We start from the raw sequence: 17,115 nt of genomic DNA, 5'->3' as shown, positions 1-17,115 counted from the left end.
TTTTGTATACTTCGTGATTTTGATTTCATTATATATATATATATATATATATATATATATATATATATATATCGGCTATGGAAAAAGTAATAAAGATGTATATATACACATATTTTTTTTTTTTATTCTGTACTTGTTTAGTTCAGCAAGTTTTTTTTTTTTTCAGGCTATTTAATGTGTTTCCGCTTTTGGAGACTTCTATCAAATATATATACAATTTTAACATTTTGAAATATTTTTACTATTTAAAATAACTGTTTTCTATTTGAATATGTTTTAAAATGTAATTTATTCCTGTGATTTCAAAGCTGAATTTTTAGCATAATTACTCCAGTCACATGATCCTTCAGAAATCATTCTAATATTCTGATTTGCTGCTCAAAAAACATTTATTATTATTATTATTATTATTATTATTATTATTATTATTATGTTGAAAACGGCTGAGTAGAATTTTTTTTCATGTTTCTTTGTTAGAAGAACAGCATTTATATGTAAAAGAAATCTTTTGTAACATTATAAATGTCTTTATCATCACTTTTGATCAATTTAAAGCATCCTTGCTAAATAAAAGTATTAATTTGTGTAATTCCCAAAAATAAAAAATAAAATAAAATAAATTAAAAATGAATAAATAAAAATAAAATGAAATTATACTCTATAGTGTATAATGTTACAAAAGCTTTTTATTTCAGATAAAAAGATCTTTCTAGAAAAAAATGTACTCAACTGTTTTAAATATTGATAATAATAATAATAACAACAACAGATGTTTCTTGAACAGCAAGTCAGCATCTTAGAATGATTTCTGAAGGATCATGTGACACTGAAGACTCGACTAATGATGTTGAAAATTCAGCTTTGATCACAGTAATAAATTACATTTTAAAATCTATTCAAACAGAAAGCAGTTATTTTAAATTGTAAAAATATTTCAAAATATTACTGCTTTTGCTGTATTTTGGATCAAATAAATGCTGGCTTGGTGAGCAGAAAACTTTTTAAAGGATGTTTAATGGCAAATGTATTTCTGTTATCATATATATATATATATATATATATTATTCCTTTCTTTCTTTTTTCTGTCATAATTTTTCAAGGGTATTTAAAGGCAAATTTCCATTGTGACAACTTACCCCATACAGTGTGTTTAAATTAACTATCAACCAGCCCCGTTCTTTACGATTTTATTTGGCAACACGAGTCTCCGAGGATTCGCTTCTGAACTTCATCACTTTGCATTAGTTTTCTTTTCTATTTAAAAGCGTATTCCTTTGAACATGCAGAGGCGCGTTAGAAGAGCGCGGGAGAGTAGGCTTATAGCCCACTAATGCAGTGTTTGCGATCCGTGATTCCCGCATGGCTGATCCACGGACGCGTCACGCAGCGCGTTCTGTTAAATGCATAATGCGATTTAATTCCCGTTTGTCCATTCCTCAACCTGTCTCCACGCGCTCGCGATGGTCTTAAGGTGAAATTACGTCATTCTAGGTGGAAACAAAGACGAGTTGAGCGCTCTGAGCTCCATCAGATGGAGAGAGAGCAGCTCCCTCACCAAACTCCCCCCTGCAATCCGGATGGGATACAGATGAAGAGAGGCCATTCCATAGCATTCCCAATGGTCAGGTGGACGCGGGGATTTATGATGCTGATGCTGTGCCGTGCAACTGCAAAGAAATGTCTGTGGATTAATAATGCACTTCTGAGTTAAAACATCGCTGTCCAGTTTTTCCCCCGCTGTCGATCCAGAAGACAGCAGATGGGACCGTTGAATAGGTATGTGTTCTTTTTCCCTTCTTGATGATTTACTATGGATCTTAAATTTGGCATTTTCAAATTGTTATGGGACGATTTTAAATTCCCCTTTTCAGCATAGTGTCTTGATAGTGATCCTGTTCATTTATATTGCTTTTTTCCCCAATCGATTTTTTCTTAGGCTTGGAGACAGGATGTTAATACATGCATACTTGCAGTGAAAATTGATTTACAGTCCTATTATGCAACTGAAACGGCATAGTTGCATGTGTAAAACTAATGCATTCATTTTTTTTTTTTCAGTGCAAATGATTATGTTTTCTTTCTTTTAAATTCAAGATCGGAGGGACCAAATGCACAGTGGAGTCCAAATCCATAGGTAAGACAAATTACAAATGTGATTTTTTTTTTTTTTTTTTGTTTCATGTCTCAGCTGTTTCTCCTTGACAACGAGGTCAAATAGAGAGCAAATAGAGACTTTTTGCTTTTAAAGTATATAAAATTTTAGTCATCTCATGTGTCTTCTATAGAATTTCAGAAGAGATCTCAACAGTATCTGAATCTGTGTTCATATTTGCTAAAGATACCAAAGTCTGTAGATCTCAATATTAACTTGAATATTTTTCATCAAATTCTCCCAGATCAGCTGTCTGAGCTATTATCCATAAAATGCTTTTCAATCACAAGCACTATAATGAGTATTATTTCAGTAAGTAAACATTGCATGTGCATAATTTCAGAATTTCTCAGAATTGTTTTAATGACAGTATGAACTTGAGCTGGCATAGACTGTACACGATCTGCTGTATGTTATCCAGCATGATTTGAATTGCAAAGAGCATCTTGTGCTTTAACTGAAGCATGAAATTCTGCTATTTTGCATAAGGGAGTCACATAATTAATGTCACAAATGTTGAAATGGTGCAGAATCTTAAGTATTTTCTTATTCATTTTATGCCATAGACTTAATTTGTCTTAAATTAAAAAACAAATCCTAAAAGTTTTGAATGCTATAGTCTCATCATTTTGGAGTCCGTTGTAAAAGTTATTGAAACCCCCATAATGATCAGTCAATATTCTGAGTATGTCTACGTTGGTTACATGCATCTTGCATTTTTACGATTGTTTGGCAGATGGCTCACTTTTCTTCAGACACTAATCATTCATCTGTCCTCTGCAGGCTGTCCTTTCCTCACAAAATCAAGAATCGAAACGACAATGGATGCCATGCCAGAGTACTCCCTCTTCCTTGTGAGGATTTTGGAGGAACTGGATACTAAGTACAGTACCGTTTCGTACCAGGACCTTTGTAAGTCTCTGTGTGCCAGGTTTGACTTGGTCCATTTGGCTAAGCTGAGGAGTCTGCTGTTCTACACAGCATGCTTGGATCCAGCTTTCCCCGCAACCCTATTCAAAGACAAGATGAGGTGCTCGGTTGAGGACCAACAGTCCAAGAAGCTCATGGTGGCGGCGGACATTGTAACCATGTTTAATCTCATCCAGATGAATGGAGGTATGGCCAAAGACAAGCTGCCAATGGCTCCGAGACCTAAGTTTCATAAGAACCAGTCTTTTGAGTCCTGTCGATCTGACACGGATGTGTATAAATTCAACGATAACGACAGGGGGTACAACCTCTTGGACACCAGGGGTCATCACGTCTCTCGGAAGTCACCCTGCCCAAAATCTGATTGCAACAACTGCCAGCAGTTTATACCAACCTCAGAACCCAACTTCCTCTTGGGAGTCACCAAGGATCTGAAATGTAGGGCAGCATCGCTGGATAAACTTCAGCATCTGCCACAGTACCCCAGCGTCAGTCCTCCTCCGTGCGAGATGCAGAGCACTTACTTCCCCATGGACATCGACAGCGAGTCTACAACGGACCAGGAATCTCTCCACGCCAACCCAGGGATCAAGGATGTTTTCGTGTCCAGCAGAGAGCCTTTCACCGTGCACTCGTGCGTGCAAAAGCGGAATATCTTCAAAGAGGATTTCCACAACCTTGTTGCCTTTTCACCCCACGTGATCACTGCGGAGTGCAGAGCGAATCCCAAAGCTGGTGCTGAGTACCACCACAGGAGGGAGCTGAGCAAGCCTCCCACTTTCTTTAATCACAGTTTCGAGCTGCCGTACAGCAACCCTTACTTTGAACCCGTCAGCTCGCCCATTCAGAACAAAACACGGGTGAAGCACGAGAGCCTGGACGACTTGCAAGCATCCACTTACTTTGGACCTACGACGGTCTCTGAGTGTGTGAGCAACAGGAGGGCTTCTAGCAAGCATGGAAAGCAGCCAGCCTGGCCTGTCAAGAGCTTGAGTCTCAATACCGAAGAAGGTCCTGACTTCGAGAGGTCCTTTTTGAATGGTAAAGTGGCTAAGGACAATCACCGTCATAACGTCAGCAACATGGAAAATGACCAGCACTTTCAGTGTGCAAAGGACAAGCCCACTGCCTCTCCCTCAGGTTTCCCCAAGAAGTCCAATGGAGCCAAAACAAAAGAGATGACTTCTGTGGCTTGCGGACCTAATGTTGAGAAACGAGAGGTTGGGAAAAGGTACAAGGACAAGAGCATAAACTGTCCATCGTTTCAGACGAGCAATGTGGACAACGGCATGAGCGTTGGGACCCAGACGGAACAATCCGAAACTAGGAAAGCGAAGGATTACGCCGGTCACAACAAATATGGTGAGAGGCCGCCTTTTAAACACTCAGATGAGGACTCTGAGATTGTCAGCGACGATATCAGTGACATCTTTCGCTTTCTGGATGACATGAGCGTTTGTGGCTCTCTTGGAGTCGTGCAGTCATCGTGCTACAACAGCAACGGCTCACTGTCTCAGGTGGCGAAGTCAGATGGGGACAGCTCACCTGAACACAACACCATCAAGATTGGGAAAACCGGCATCAAGCTCGACCGCCTCTTCCAGTCACTGGAGAACTCGGATGATGAGCTCAAAGAGAGCGTCTGCAAACTGGTACTCAGGATTGGCGAGATCGAAAAGAAGCTTGAATCTCTTTCAGGAGTGCGAGGGGAGATCTCTCAGGTCCTCTCGAAGCTTACTAGACTGGACGAGAAGATTCAAGAACCGGAGGCTAATGGGAAATTGAATGATAACGGTCACGTGGAACAGATTAAGACCGACGCCAGCCTCTCGCCTCGCGTTTTCCAGTGTCACACCACTGGACACAACATGAAGGTGGAAAAAAGTCCAGAATGGTGCTGCTCAGAGGCAGAAGGGAGCGAAAGCCTGAGGGTTAAAGCTTTAAAGAAGAGCATGTTCACACGCAGGTCGTCCAGGTCGCTAAACGAGGAGAACAGCGCCACTGAGTCCAAAGTGGCCAGCATTACCAACTCACCTCGAGACTGGAGGACTGTTTCTTACTCCAGTCACACGGGGGAGGAAGGGAAAGAAAGAGACCGGCATAGTGAAGGCAAGGACAGACATAGGAAACCCAGAGAGGTAACTAGTTGTATACAAAATTTTTTTGTCCTGCATGTTGAATTTGATGTTGTGGGCGTTGTATGAATTGCATTACTATTGTATCGACCAATTGGTGCATCTCTTTTTTAATGACTGGCGATTGGCAAAACAGACTAATTAGATCAGAAAAGTCATCGGTCTAAATCCAAATTGGTCAGACAACTTCATTACCGAATTAACTGAGATGACTCACTTGCTCATGTTGACTTGAGATGAGCTAAGAAGTCTATTGTATTATAAGTGCACTTTTTGAAAGCCTGGTTTTCTAAAGAAGGTGCTTTGAAAAAAGCAACAACAAAAAAACATGGATTGTGTGTTTTAAAATGACCTGAAATGCAAATTTGTGTCAATGCTTGGTGCCACTGCATTCTGTAAGATTTTGTCTGTCATATCAGGTGCTGTGGAACACATTTCAGCAAATCTACCATTGCATTCCATTCGTTGATTACTGGGGCGTAACATTTTTAGGCAACACTCATTATATTTTAAGAGGTTGGTTGATGTGCAATAACAGAAATTGTTGCTAGCACTGGCAGTCAATCGAATAAACAAACACATCGGTAAGGGGTAAACATAATTATAGCTAGTGCCCACTTTCCTGGTTTTAAGCAAATCAAAGCAGTCACGACAACAAGAAGAATGTTATATCCCCTACTTGATATCCATGCACCAGACGCATAAGGTTGTCAGATTTCTCCCACACCCTTGCATGGTTTTGCAATGGTTGACACCCCTAGGTGGTTATGCACAATTACCCTCCATCACTTCCTAAAATACATGCAGGCATGTTGTTTTGGATGCAATCTAGCTTTAATATCATATCTCTAATAGTACAGCTGTGGTCTCTTGTGGTGCAATTATCACACAGTTTACCTTTTCTACCTACATCTAGCTGTACTTTAGCCCAGACGGGGGCACAGATTGAGTGCAGGGCACAACAGAGAACGAGACAAATAATTTTAATTCAACCCCCCCAGAGGAACAGGGATTTCATGGCAAATTGGTCCTGTAAAGTATTTACCAGCTCTCTGCTTAATATGTTGACACATCTATGAGCTGAAGCTTCAGTACTCTGCAGCATTAAAAAGCCTGTGTAAACAAGCTCAAGGATTCCGTGAATACTGCAAGGCAGATGAATACATTTCTCTGTACTCTGATTTAGGCAAGTAGAAGGACTCAAGGTGTCAAAAAAGCAAGAAATCAGTTTCTGGTTATTTATCTCTGAATACATTTGAATGGGTGGCCAGAAAAAGTGAACTGAAAGGAAGTCATAACCTAACTCTTTAGTAGGCAAGCTAGATACAGTCGACTCTCTATGGTTAATGGAGTGTGGGCTTCCATTTCCGATCACATGCAGGAGGAAATCAGGAGCAAGGCCATGCTTAAGCAGGGTTATCAGTGATAAGTTATGTTTTGTGCTACTTGTTAAGTTGTTGTGGTTCTGTCTTGTTCTGTTTTATGCTATTTATTCTGTTTTGTTATGGTTCTGTCTTGGTGTTTTTATTTGTTCTTTTTTTATGTATTCCATTTTGGAATTTATTCTATTCTATTCTATTCTATTCTATTCTATTCTATTCTATTCTATTCTATTCTCCTTATTATCTTCTGATGTATTTTGTGTTGTTTTATTCTTATTTACAATGTCTTTTTATTCCTTTTCTGATCTTTTATATTTTTGTCTATTCTATTCTATTCTATTCTATTCTATTCTATTCTATTCTCATTTTTCTTATATGTTTTATATTCTTATTTATTGTGTCTTTATATTCTTTTCTGATTTTCTATTCTATTCTATTCTATTCTATTCTATTCTATTCTACAGTACAATTTTTGTGTTCTGTTTTTTTTATTTGATTTATTTCATGATTTACTTCTGTTCCATTGTGTTTCCTTTATTCTATTCTATTCTATTCTATTCTATTCTATTCTATTCTATTCTATTCTATTCTATTCTCCGTATCTTCTGATGTATTTTGTGTTGTTTTATTCTTATTTATTCTTTAAGGTCTTTTTATTCCTTTTCTGATCTTTTATATTTTTGTCTATTCTATTATATTCAATTCTGCAGTGTACGTTTTCTGTCCTGTTCTTTTTATTTATTTCATTTTGGAATTTGTTCTGTTCCATTGTATCTATTCTATTCTATTCTATTCTATTCTATTCTATTCTATTCTATGATATTTTCTTTATTATCTTCTGATGTATTTTGTGTTGTTTAATTCTTATTTATAGTCTCTTTTCTGATCTTTTATATTTATGTCTATTCTATTCTATTCTATTCTATTCTATTCTACAGTATACATTTTCTACAGTATACATTTTTTGGAATTTGTTCTGTTCCATTGTGTCTATTCTATTCTGTTCTATTCTATTCTATTCTATTCTATTCTATTCTATTCTATTCTATTCTATTCTATTCTATTCTCATATTCCTTATTCTCTTCTAATGTATTATGTGTTGTTTTTTATTCTCATTTATAATGTCTTTATATTGTTTTTTTTCTTTATATTTTTTCTGTTCTGTTATTTTGATTGAATTTATTTTATTTTGGAAATTGTTCCGTTCCATTCTGTTTCTTATTTTGCTTTCTATTCTATTCTATTCTATTCTATTCTATTCTATTCTATTCTATTCTATTCTATTTTACAGTATAATTTTTCTGTTCTGTTATTTTGATTGAATTTTTTTCATTTTGGAAATTGTACTGTTCCATTCTGTTTCTTGTTTTGCATTCTATTCTATTCTATTCTATTCTATTCTATTCTATTCTATTCTATTCTATTCTATTCTTCTAATTTTCTATTCTGAAGTATTCTGTGCTGATTTTTATTCTTATTTATAATGCCTTTATTTTATTTTCTGATCTGTTAGATTTTGATCTATTCTATTCTACTCATTTTTCTTATTCTCTTCTGATGTGTATTTTTGTTTATATTCTTCTCTTCTCTTCTCTTCTCTTCTCTTCTCTTCTCTTCTCTTCTCCTCTCTTCTCTTCTCTTGCAATGTATGCAACACTTTCCCTTCTCTAGTCTTGGGAATATTTTCTTGTGTTCTCAGTTTTCTTCCTCTGCCTCTCGCTCTCATCTTCTTGGCTTATTTCCCTGGTTAGACGCCTGCCAGTTCCTGTATCGTCCCTTCTGATCTTTTTGGGGAACTTGCGAGTGCCAAAAGTCTCTGCGCTCTGGGACGATCCAAGCTGTAGTTAATTTTAGTGAATGGTCGCACAGGGAACTGGTGGCTAATCAAACCTCATTCACATTAATGAGAACACACAACAGCCTTGTGCTTTTCATCATTCTGTACCTTTTGAGGTCACCTTTATTTAAAGGGTTGAGTTTATTATACAGAGTTGGCTATAAACAACTGTTTCTTTTCCTGAAAACTGGAAACGTTTTGTGTTTATCAAACACTGATCTGATAGTCTGAGAATCCCAAACTGACTAATGGTGTGAGTTTTGGGGCGGAGCTATCTGTCTGTTTGACCTATAGCAGACCTATGTGCAATTCCGTTTCTTGACACCTGTGCCGTAGAAGCTTTTGTTTTTTGTTTTTTTTACCTTGTCTTTTTCATTTTTGATTTAAAAGCATTGCTTTCATGCATTTAAATCAGCACTGTCAACGGGGTTAGAAGCAAACAGCTTGTCTGCCAAACATCTATTCAGCTGTGAATGTTTTGTTAAATGTTTTTCTGGGTTAATGCGAGTCTTACTGTATGCATGCTGTCGCTCTCTTTGATTTTCTTTCTGTCTATATCACCCTGCCACTAATTTACACACAAGTTGTTACGCCAGCCTTTTAGCGCAACTTCTTTATGCGAGAGCGCAGCCAGTGAAGCCAGAAGATACGAGAGAACTGTCATTTCCAGACAGGCACTTAGCACAACATTCGTTCTTTCTCGCAAAGTGTCCTTGATAAAGGGCAATGCAAACCTTTTTTTCTTCAAGCCCAAACAAAAGTGCCAGCTAGCCAAGTGATAAGCTCATGTCAGTGTTGGTCAAGCTAAAAGCACACTTTAAATATTTGGCTGGCGGAGTATAAACAAGCAAGGCTTTTAGTCGCTTCATTTGAAGGCTATCTTCAATGAGGTTTTAATTAAGACTGTGTGTGCCCATTCAACTTCAAACTGTGTTGGACAAAGAATGTACTGAAAAGAAGTGCACAGAATAGGCTAATGGATTTAGATGACAAAATTAAGGACTATGTATTTGCAAATGTGAAGGTGTTTCCTCTGCTAATCTCACTGGTACAACAGGTTGTTGTGATTGGTTGCCAATGCGTTCATAAATGGTTGTCTAAAGTGTTCTGACTGGTTTAGCATGGAGTATCTTAATATCTGTTATTTGTTAAACATCTTGAATCAGCTTTTATGTTCTCAAATTTTAGTTTTCATTTTTAATTTTATTTTAAGTTTTAGTAACTTGTTCTAAATGTTCTATTTTCTGATCTTTATTCTATTCTATTCTATTCTATTCTATTCTATTCTATTCTATTCTATTTTACAGTACAAGTATTCTGTTCAGTTTTTTTTTTCTTTTTTTGATTTATTTAATTTTGGAATTTGTTCTGTTCCATTGTTTCCTCCTATTCTATTCGATTCTATTCTATTCTATTCTATTCTATTCTATTCTATTCTATTCTATTCTATTCTATTCTATTCTATGTATTTGCAAATGTGAAGGAGTTTTCATTGCTAATCTCACTGGTACAACAGGTTGTTGTGGTTGGTTGTCAGTGTGTTGATAACTGATTGTCTAAAGTGTTCTGATTGGTTTAGCAGGGAGTATTTTAATATTTGTTATTTGTTAAACATCTTTGTGTGCTTTTGTTATGTGTAGTACTCTGTTTTTAAATATATATATTTAGCTTTAATTCATTTTTTGGTTTAGCGGTAACATTAATTTATATATTTTAGTATGATTTTACACTATTATAGTAGGTTTTTTCATATTTCAAATTAGATTTTATTTTTATATTTTTAGTTTTAATTAAAATTTTAGTTTTAGTAGTTTTATGTGCTTTTGTTATGGTTAGTACGTTTTTAAATGTTTCTATGTAATTTTAATTTATTTTCCAACGTCTAACAATACTTTTTAGTATTAATAATAATTTAGTTGTAATAATTTTTATGTGCTTATGTGTTTATTACTTTTTTAATGTAACTTTTATATATTTTTATTTTAGTTTTAGTACTTAAAGTAATTTATTTTAGTGTTATTTATATAATATTATATTATAGTATTTACTTTGCCTTTATGGATTTAATTTTTATATTTCAAGTTTTCATTTTAGTTTTAGTAATTTTGTTATATACTTTTATTGTTTATACATTTTTTTTTTATATTACTATTTAGCTTCATTTTTATTTTATTTTTTTGTGATTTTAGCACTTTAAACCTGAATAATTCAGTTAGTTTTTTTAATTATATTTAATTTTATTTTAAGTTATCAAAAATTACTTTAAATAGTTTATTTTAACACTATTTTAGCATGATTCTTTGCAGTTGCTAGATGGTTCTTTACTAGTATAAAAAAAAAGCAGAGTATAAAAAAAGCAGCAGCACATCATGCCTATTGCACAGTTTTGTGCCAAAGTTTCATAGTTGATGTTAAGTGGTTGCTCAAACCACTAACCTCACAAACTAATTATGAGCACTTGTAATAATGATTCTTTCTTAGCAACAACACTAATGATTGTGTCTCAGTTAGATTACACTTAATGAATTTACAGCAACAATCAAATGTTTTAATTTACTGCAATGCCATGATACATTGTTTTATAACTTGTGTTGGTTATGTTACAGTATGAAGAAATAAATACAGAATCTTTGTGGTTAGATGATGAAATCTGAGTCTTCAGTGAGTCACAGTCGTCAGTATGACATTGAGTCCGACTTACAGTACATATTATATCACTGCTGATGTTTTCTTAGTACAAATATCAGAAAGACAATATTTTTCCATCTCTCAGTTGGCCTTCCCTCATTTGCATCTGTGGTTGTTTGATTAGTCTTTCCCTGCTGGAAAACAGGAGGTGGATCAACATTACACTCTTCGGCTCTCACTCCTGTGGCTTTTTTTAATTTTCACCTTAGCTCAGGCCAGACAGAACAACACCTTACCTTAAATTTAAGCCGAGAGAGAGAGAACAGAAACAGAAAGAACGTGGGTGTTTTTATTTTTTGTTTTTTTGTTTTTGGTAGAAGAGATATAAAGTGAACAAAGGCAGAGAGACAAAAATAAATACTGCAATTATATTGAAATGATTCAGATGATATGGTAGCAGCCAGAAAATAGGCCACAGTCTGTCCTGATAGTTTTAAAAAGGAAGAGAAAATATTTTCCTTATCTTTCCTAGGCAAACCCTGTGGGATTTTGACACAAAATCACCTGCAGGTAATTGTATACTTCAGTGTTTGGTCTAAGGGCACTTTTGGCCATGTCCAGTGTGGAGTCTGGGATCTGATGCAAAACCAATTGATATAAATAATATTGATGCACATACTGTATGGTGAAGACATAATGTCCATTGACATTTGTGACCATGGACCACAAAACCAGTCGTAAGTGTCAGTTTTTCAAAATTGTGAATTAATACATCATCTGAAAGCTGAATGAATAAGCTTTCCGTTGATGTATGGCTTGTTAGGATATTTGGCTGAGATACAAATATTTGAAAATCTGGAATCTGAGGGTGCAAAAAAAAAAAAAAAAAAAAAAAAAAACACTCAAAATATTCAGAAAGTTGTCCAAATGAAGTTCTTAGCAATGCATATTACTAATCAAAAATTAAGTTTTTATATATTTACGGTAGGAAATTTACAAAATATCTTCATGGAACATGATCTTTACTTAATATCCTAATGATTTTTGGCATAAAAGAAAAATTAATACATTTGACCCATACAATGTATTTTTGGCTATTGCTACAAATGAACCCGTGCGACTTTGTGATCCAGGGTCACATTTTTTTGCTGAAGATTGTGAAACTATAATGCCTCAAAGCTTTAAGCAAAGTTTATAATAATTGGCTAGATTTAAAACTCACATCTGACTGAAGAGAATATAAGTAAAAAGAAAATGCTAATTTGTTAACCAAGTCATAAAAAGAAAATCTCAAAATCCACACAACAACTTGCCATTGCAGATTCAACAATCATTTGTACATGAAACATTCAGAAATGTGCAACCATTAAGAATTGTGCTTAGCTTATTTGAACTAGTTTGAGTCTTGTTTTGTAAGTGTAAATTTGCTTGTGCATTAGCAAATCATATATTATATGTTTGTGAATTGCTAAATTTGATTAATAAGATGTGTTTGCAAAAATATAAATTTTATGCATGCGGATTAGCATGTGGATTTGTAAAACATTTTGTAAATATACTAATTTTAGCTGTCTAATTTGATGCTGATTTTTCACCAAATACACTGTAAAAAAAACTGTGGCTTCAACTTAAAATAATTTATTACCTGGCTGCCTTAAAATGTTAAGTTTAGTCAACACAAATATCTAAGTTGTTGACTAAACTTATTTGAGTTGACTAAACTTAAAATTTTAAGGCAGCCAGTTAAAAATTACTTTAAGTTGACTTGAAGTTTTTACAGTGTATCCACTTTTTAATCAATGAATTCATGAAAGGATGACCATGTCATTATTCTGTTTATTAGCAAGGGAGATATGACGGTGCAGGGTACTTCTAATTTTTATTTACTAATACTAGAAGGCTATTTACTAATGCTAGAAGGAATGGAAACAAGCTAAAAATAGCATCCTTTTGAAAAAATGAATAAATGAAGAATGCAAAGTTAATAATTTTTGTAGATTACGTTTAGATGTAAAATGTGTAAACAGTACAAGCTGTATCAGCTGCTTATTATTAAAGTTATTTTTTATGCACTAATGGTGCTCGTTTTGTAGAATGACCCAGTTCATAATCAAATCTTTCAGGTTTGTATAAGCTGCAGCACTCCGGTGTCCCTCCGGACATGCATAAGCTCCTGACTCAGATATTAGTCTTTATAATAGTCCAAAGACTGAGACAAACACATTTCCTGCTCCACAAACAAGACCGCAGTCATTCCTGCTTGCTCTGTATATATATATCGCTAGTTAGGCTCATGCAGCGCCAGCATGCTTTTTGCTGAGACTTATAGCTGATGCGGTGTGTTTGCATCGGCCCCCGGTGTTCCCCTGGTGTTCGACTGCTTGTTTTCGTCCTACGAGTCAAATAACTTTGAATTTTTGAAGGAAAGGAGGTGTTTGCCTGTGCAAAAGTTGCCACAGTGATGTTAGGGTGTTTTGAGTGACTGCCAGCCCAGCTAACAAAAAGATTTTACTGATGGTACCGTTAAATTTTGAACAGTTATCCGAATGACAACGCAACATTCCATTTGATTTTTTTTTTTCCAAACATTATGGGAATGTTAATTTTGAATGTTCCGTGAACTTCAAAACAAGTAACATTTAAAAACGTTAGATGAACGTCCAACTAATATATTGCAGAAATAAAATGCTCCTTTTTTTTGTTCTTTCATGTTTTGAAAGCATTAAAGACCAGAAAACATTCTATGAACATTACTTTGTATCCTTGTCAGAATGTTCCCTGTTGGCTGTGAGGGCATTGATAAGCGGTTGCTATAGGAGTTCTAATAAGTTGTAAACGTGTTGCTATGCAGTTGCTACATAGGTGCCAGTCACAAGCCTGTATTACTTTGGTCTCTAGACTTAAGTCACTTTTTTTCCCCCCTTTTTTTCATGTTCCTGGTGAAAACTGTCCTGAAGTGCTTTATGCTATTGTTTATGATTTGAGGTTTAATTTGTGTTTGCAGCACAAACATTTGCAGTGCATGTTACACTAGTGTTCAGTAAGTTTGTAGAAAATAATGCTTTTTACAGCAAGGATGCATTAAATTGGTCAAAACATTACAGTACATTACATTACAGTAAATGCATTAATAATGTTAAATAGGATTACCGTTCCAAATAAATACTGTAATGTTTCTCTAAGAATCCTGACAAAAATATATTAAACAGCACAACTGTTCTCAACATTGATGAATATTAATAAAAAAGTTTTCTCAGCGGCAAATCAGCATATTAGAATGATTTCTAAAGGATCATGTGACACTAAAGACTGGAGTAATGATGCTGAAAATTCAGGTTTACATCACAGGAGTAAATTACATTTTAAATTATGTTCACATAGAAAACAGCTATTTTAAATTAGAATAATATTTCACAATTTTACTGTATTTTGAATCAAATAAATTGTGCACATAAGAGGCTTCTTTAACAAACATTATAAAACATCCTACCAGTATTCTATTATTACAGTATTTATTCATATTTTGAATTAGATTTTAAGTTTCAATATTAATTTTAGTTTTAGTAATTTTATGTGCTTCTGTTATGATTAGTACGTTTTTAAATGTTTCTGTTTAGTTTAAATTTATTTTCCAGTTTTAGCATTCGACGTCTAACAATATTTTTTTAGTATTATTTATATACTATTTATTAATATTTTAAATGACCTTTTTCTTTTGTAGATTTACAGTTTTCGTTTTAATAAGCTGTAATGATTTTATGTGCTTATTACTTTTTGGGGTTTCTTTTTTTAAATGTAACTTTTATATTTTTAATTTTAGTTTTAGTACTTCACGTCATTTCTTTTAGTATTATTTGTATAATATAAAAATTAATTTTGCCTTTATGGATTTATTTGTTATATTTTAAGTTTTCATTTTAGTTTTAGTAATTTTGTACTTATATTGTTTATTAGTTTGTTTTTTTTTTTTTTAATTTATTATTCTGAGAACATTTTGCTGATGGTACCATTAAGTTTTGAAAAGTTTTGCAAATGTCAAGAGAACATTCCATTTGATTATTTTGCAAACATTATGGGAATGTTAATGTTTAATGAATATCTTTTAATACTTAAAAAGGATAGTTCACAAAAAATAAAAATTGTCATCAATTACTCATCATCAAGTTGTTCCAAATAAATATGAGCTTCTGTCTTCTGTTAAACATAACAGATTTTAAACAATATGGGTAATTAAACAGTTGATTTTCTCCATTGCTATGGGAGTCAACTGTTTGATTACAATATCTTCTTTTAGTGTTCAGCAGAAGAAAGAAATTCATACAGGTTTAAGGCAAATAACACCAAATTTTCATTTTTGGGTGAACTATCCCTTAAAGATTGGGTGTTTGTTCTAAAATAATGTTGTTGCTTAACTTCGTAAACACTGTGAATGTGGATGAAATTTTATGGTGAGCTATTTTGGATGTAGTTTTCTGTTTTGATACAGATTCACCAGCTGTTATGTTACATGTGCATTACAGAGGATTGTTTAAAAGTATTTTATTACCTCACGTGGTGTGACAAAGGCTTAAAACTCTCCTTTTTGTTTTGTCTCATGTGTTCGTTATCATCAGTCTTAAAATGCACCCAACGTTCTCCTCAGATCAGCAGAAGAGATACGAAGCTTCCCCCTCCGTGACCTTTCCTCCCATTTCTCCCCTACAGACAGATCGACAGTATGACGCCCACCAGGCCCACCGCTCCTCAAAGCCGCCCAAGGACTCCTACCTGGTGGAGCAGGTGTTCAGCCCACACCACTTCCCTCCCGCCATCAAGTCTCACGTGAAGGGCAGCCCTCTCTACACGGACCTGCGGCTGACCGGCCTCGCCGACGGCAAGCGCTCCCAGCCCTCCTGGACCATCGAAGAGTACAAACGCAACTCAGGAGACAAGAACAAGCTCAGCGCCTTGGACCTGCAGGTGAGAGGCGACCTCGCTGTGATTGCAGCCTTGCCAATCTTGTCGATTTTCACTGTTCTTTGAGGCTTTGCTGTGTGTGGGATTAGCTTCAAAAGCGAGGCTCATGGGAATGACGGCTTCGATTTTTGTTCAATCAGTGCCTCTCTGCCGCATGCCGGCGGTGTGGCTTAAGGTCTTCGGTGCAGTAGGTGACCTTGTGTGCTGTGAAATATTAATGATCCTTATTAAAATCACTCATTGTTGACAGTGACTCAATGCAATTACTGCAGCTCCTTGGCTTCATTTCAGTGTCAACATCAAATGCTGTTCATCACCCAATTTAGACGTATTTCTGAGCAAAACTGCATGTTCTGCACAAGTGAGAGATGTATGTTAAAAGGAATATGATTGCGTTTTGATTATTTCAGTGAATCGGTTGATCCTGGTTGAATGATTTGTTTACAGTTTTGGACTGAATCAATTCAAGAGGTTCTTGAGTCAATGACTCACTGACTCATTTAATTTAGAAGCATTTAATATGCAGATGAGGTAATATGTTTATGTGGATGAATTTTCAGACATTTTGAAAGGAATCCAATTTTTACGTTTTAGTTAGCACAGATTTGTCAGGCATTTTTGTTGTATATGTATCATAAAGTAACATTAGAAAAAAGTTTTCATTGACCTTGTTTTCTCATAAGGAGAGAAAGAAGGTTAAAATGCTCCTATTTTTTGTCTTTAAACATCCTGAAATACTGTTTATTTCTGGAATGTGAGTTAAACTAGATGTTTATTGAGAAAAGGTGTAGGCCAGGAAAAAGATTCATGAGCGAATCATGATTATCTGTGACCCTGGACCATCATAAGGGTCAAGTTTTTGAAACGGAGGTTTATAAATCATCTGAAAGCAGAATAAATAAGCTTTCCTTTGATGTATGGTTTGTTAGGACAATATTTGGCTGAGATACAACTATTTGAAAATCTGGAATCTGAAGGTGCAAAAAAAAAAAAAAAAAAATCTAAATATTGAGAAAATCACCTTTAAAGTTGCCAAATTAAGTTTTTTGAAATGCATATTACTAATCAGAAATTAAGTTTTGATATATTTATGG

The 17,115-nt window shown here is 34.7% G+C and overlaps 1 protein-coding gene across 1 annotated transcript in view; it reads left to right on the top strand.

Annotated features, from left to right (window-relative positions):
• The first annotated feature begins 1,286 nt into the window (after positions 1-1,286).
• minar1 (membrane integral NOTCH2 associated receptor 1) overlaps positions 1,287-17,115 on the top strand; it is a 30,690-nt gene continuing 14,861 nt past the window's right edge. The window contains exons 1-4 of the mRNA XM_051114414.1: positions 1,287-1,776; positions 2,095-2,134; positions 2,936-5,220; positions 15,770-16,024. Of these exons, the coding sequence (XP_050970371.1) occupies positions 2,974-5,220; positions 15,770-16,024 (2,502 nt within the window). The 5' untranslated portion in view covers positions 1,287-1,776; positions 2,095-2,134; positions 2,936-2,973. The remainder of the gene's footprint in view (positions 1,777-2,094; positions 2,135-2,935; positions 5,221-15,769; positions 16,025-17,115) is intronic.

The sequence above is a fragment of the Labeo rohita genome, chromosome 7 (assembly GCF_022985175.1).
Source record: "Labeo rohita strain BAU-BD-2019 chromosome 7, IGBB_LRoh.1.0, whole genome shotgun sequence".
Classification (NCBI taxonomy): Eukaryota; Metazoa; Chordata; class Actinopteri; order Cypriniformes; family Cyprinidae; genus Labeo; species Labeo rohita.
The sequence above is the reverse complement of the archived record's forward strand: the minus strand, read 5'-3'. Positions and strand labels throughout refer to the sequence as shown.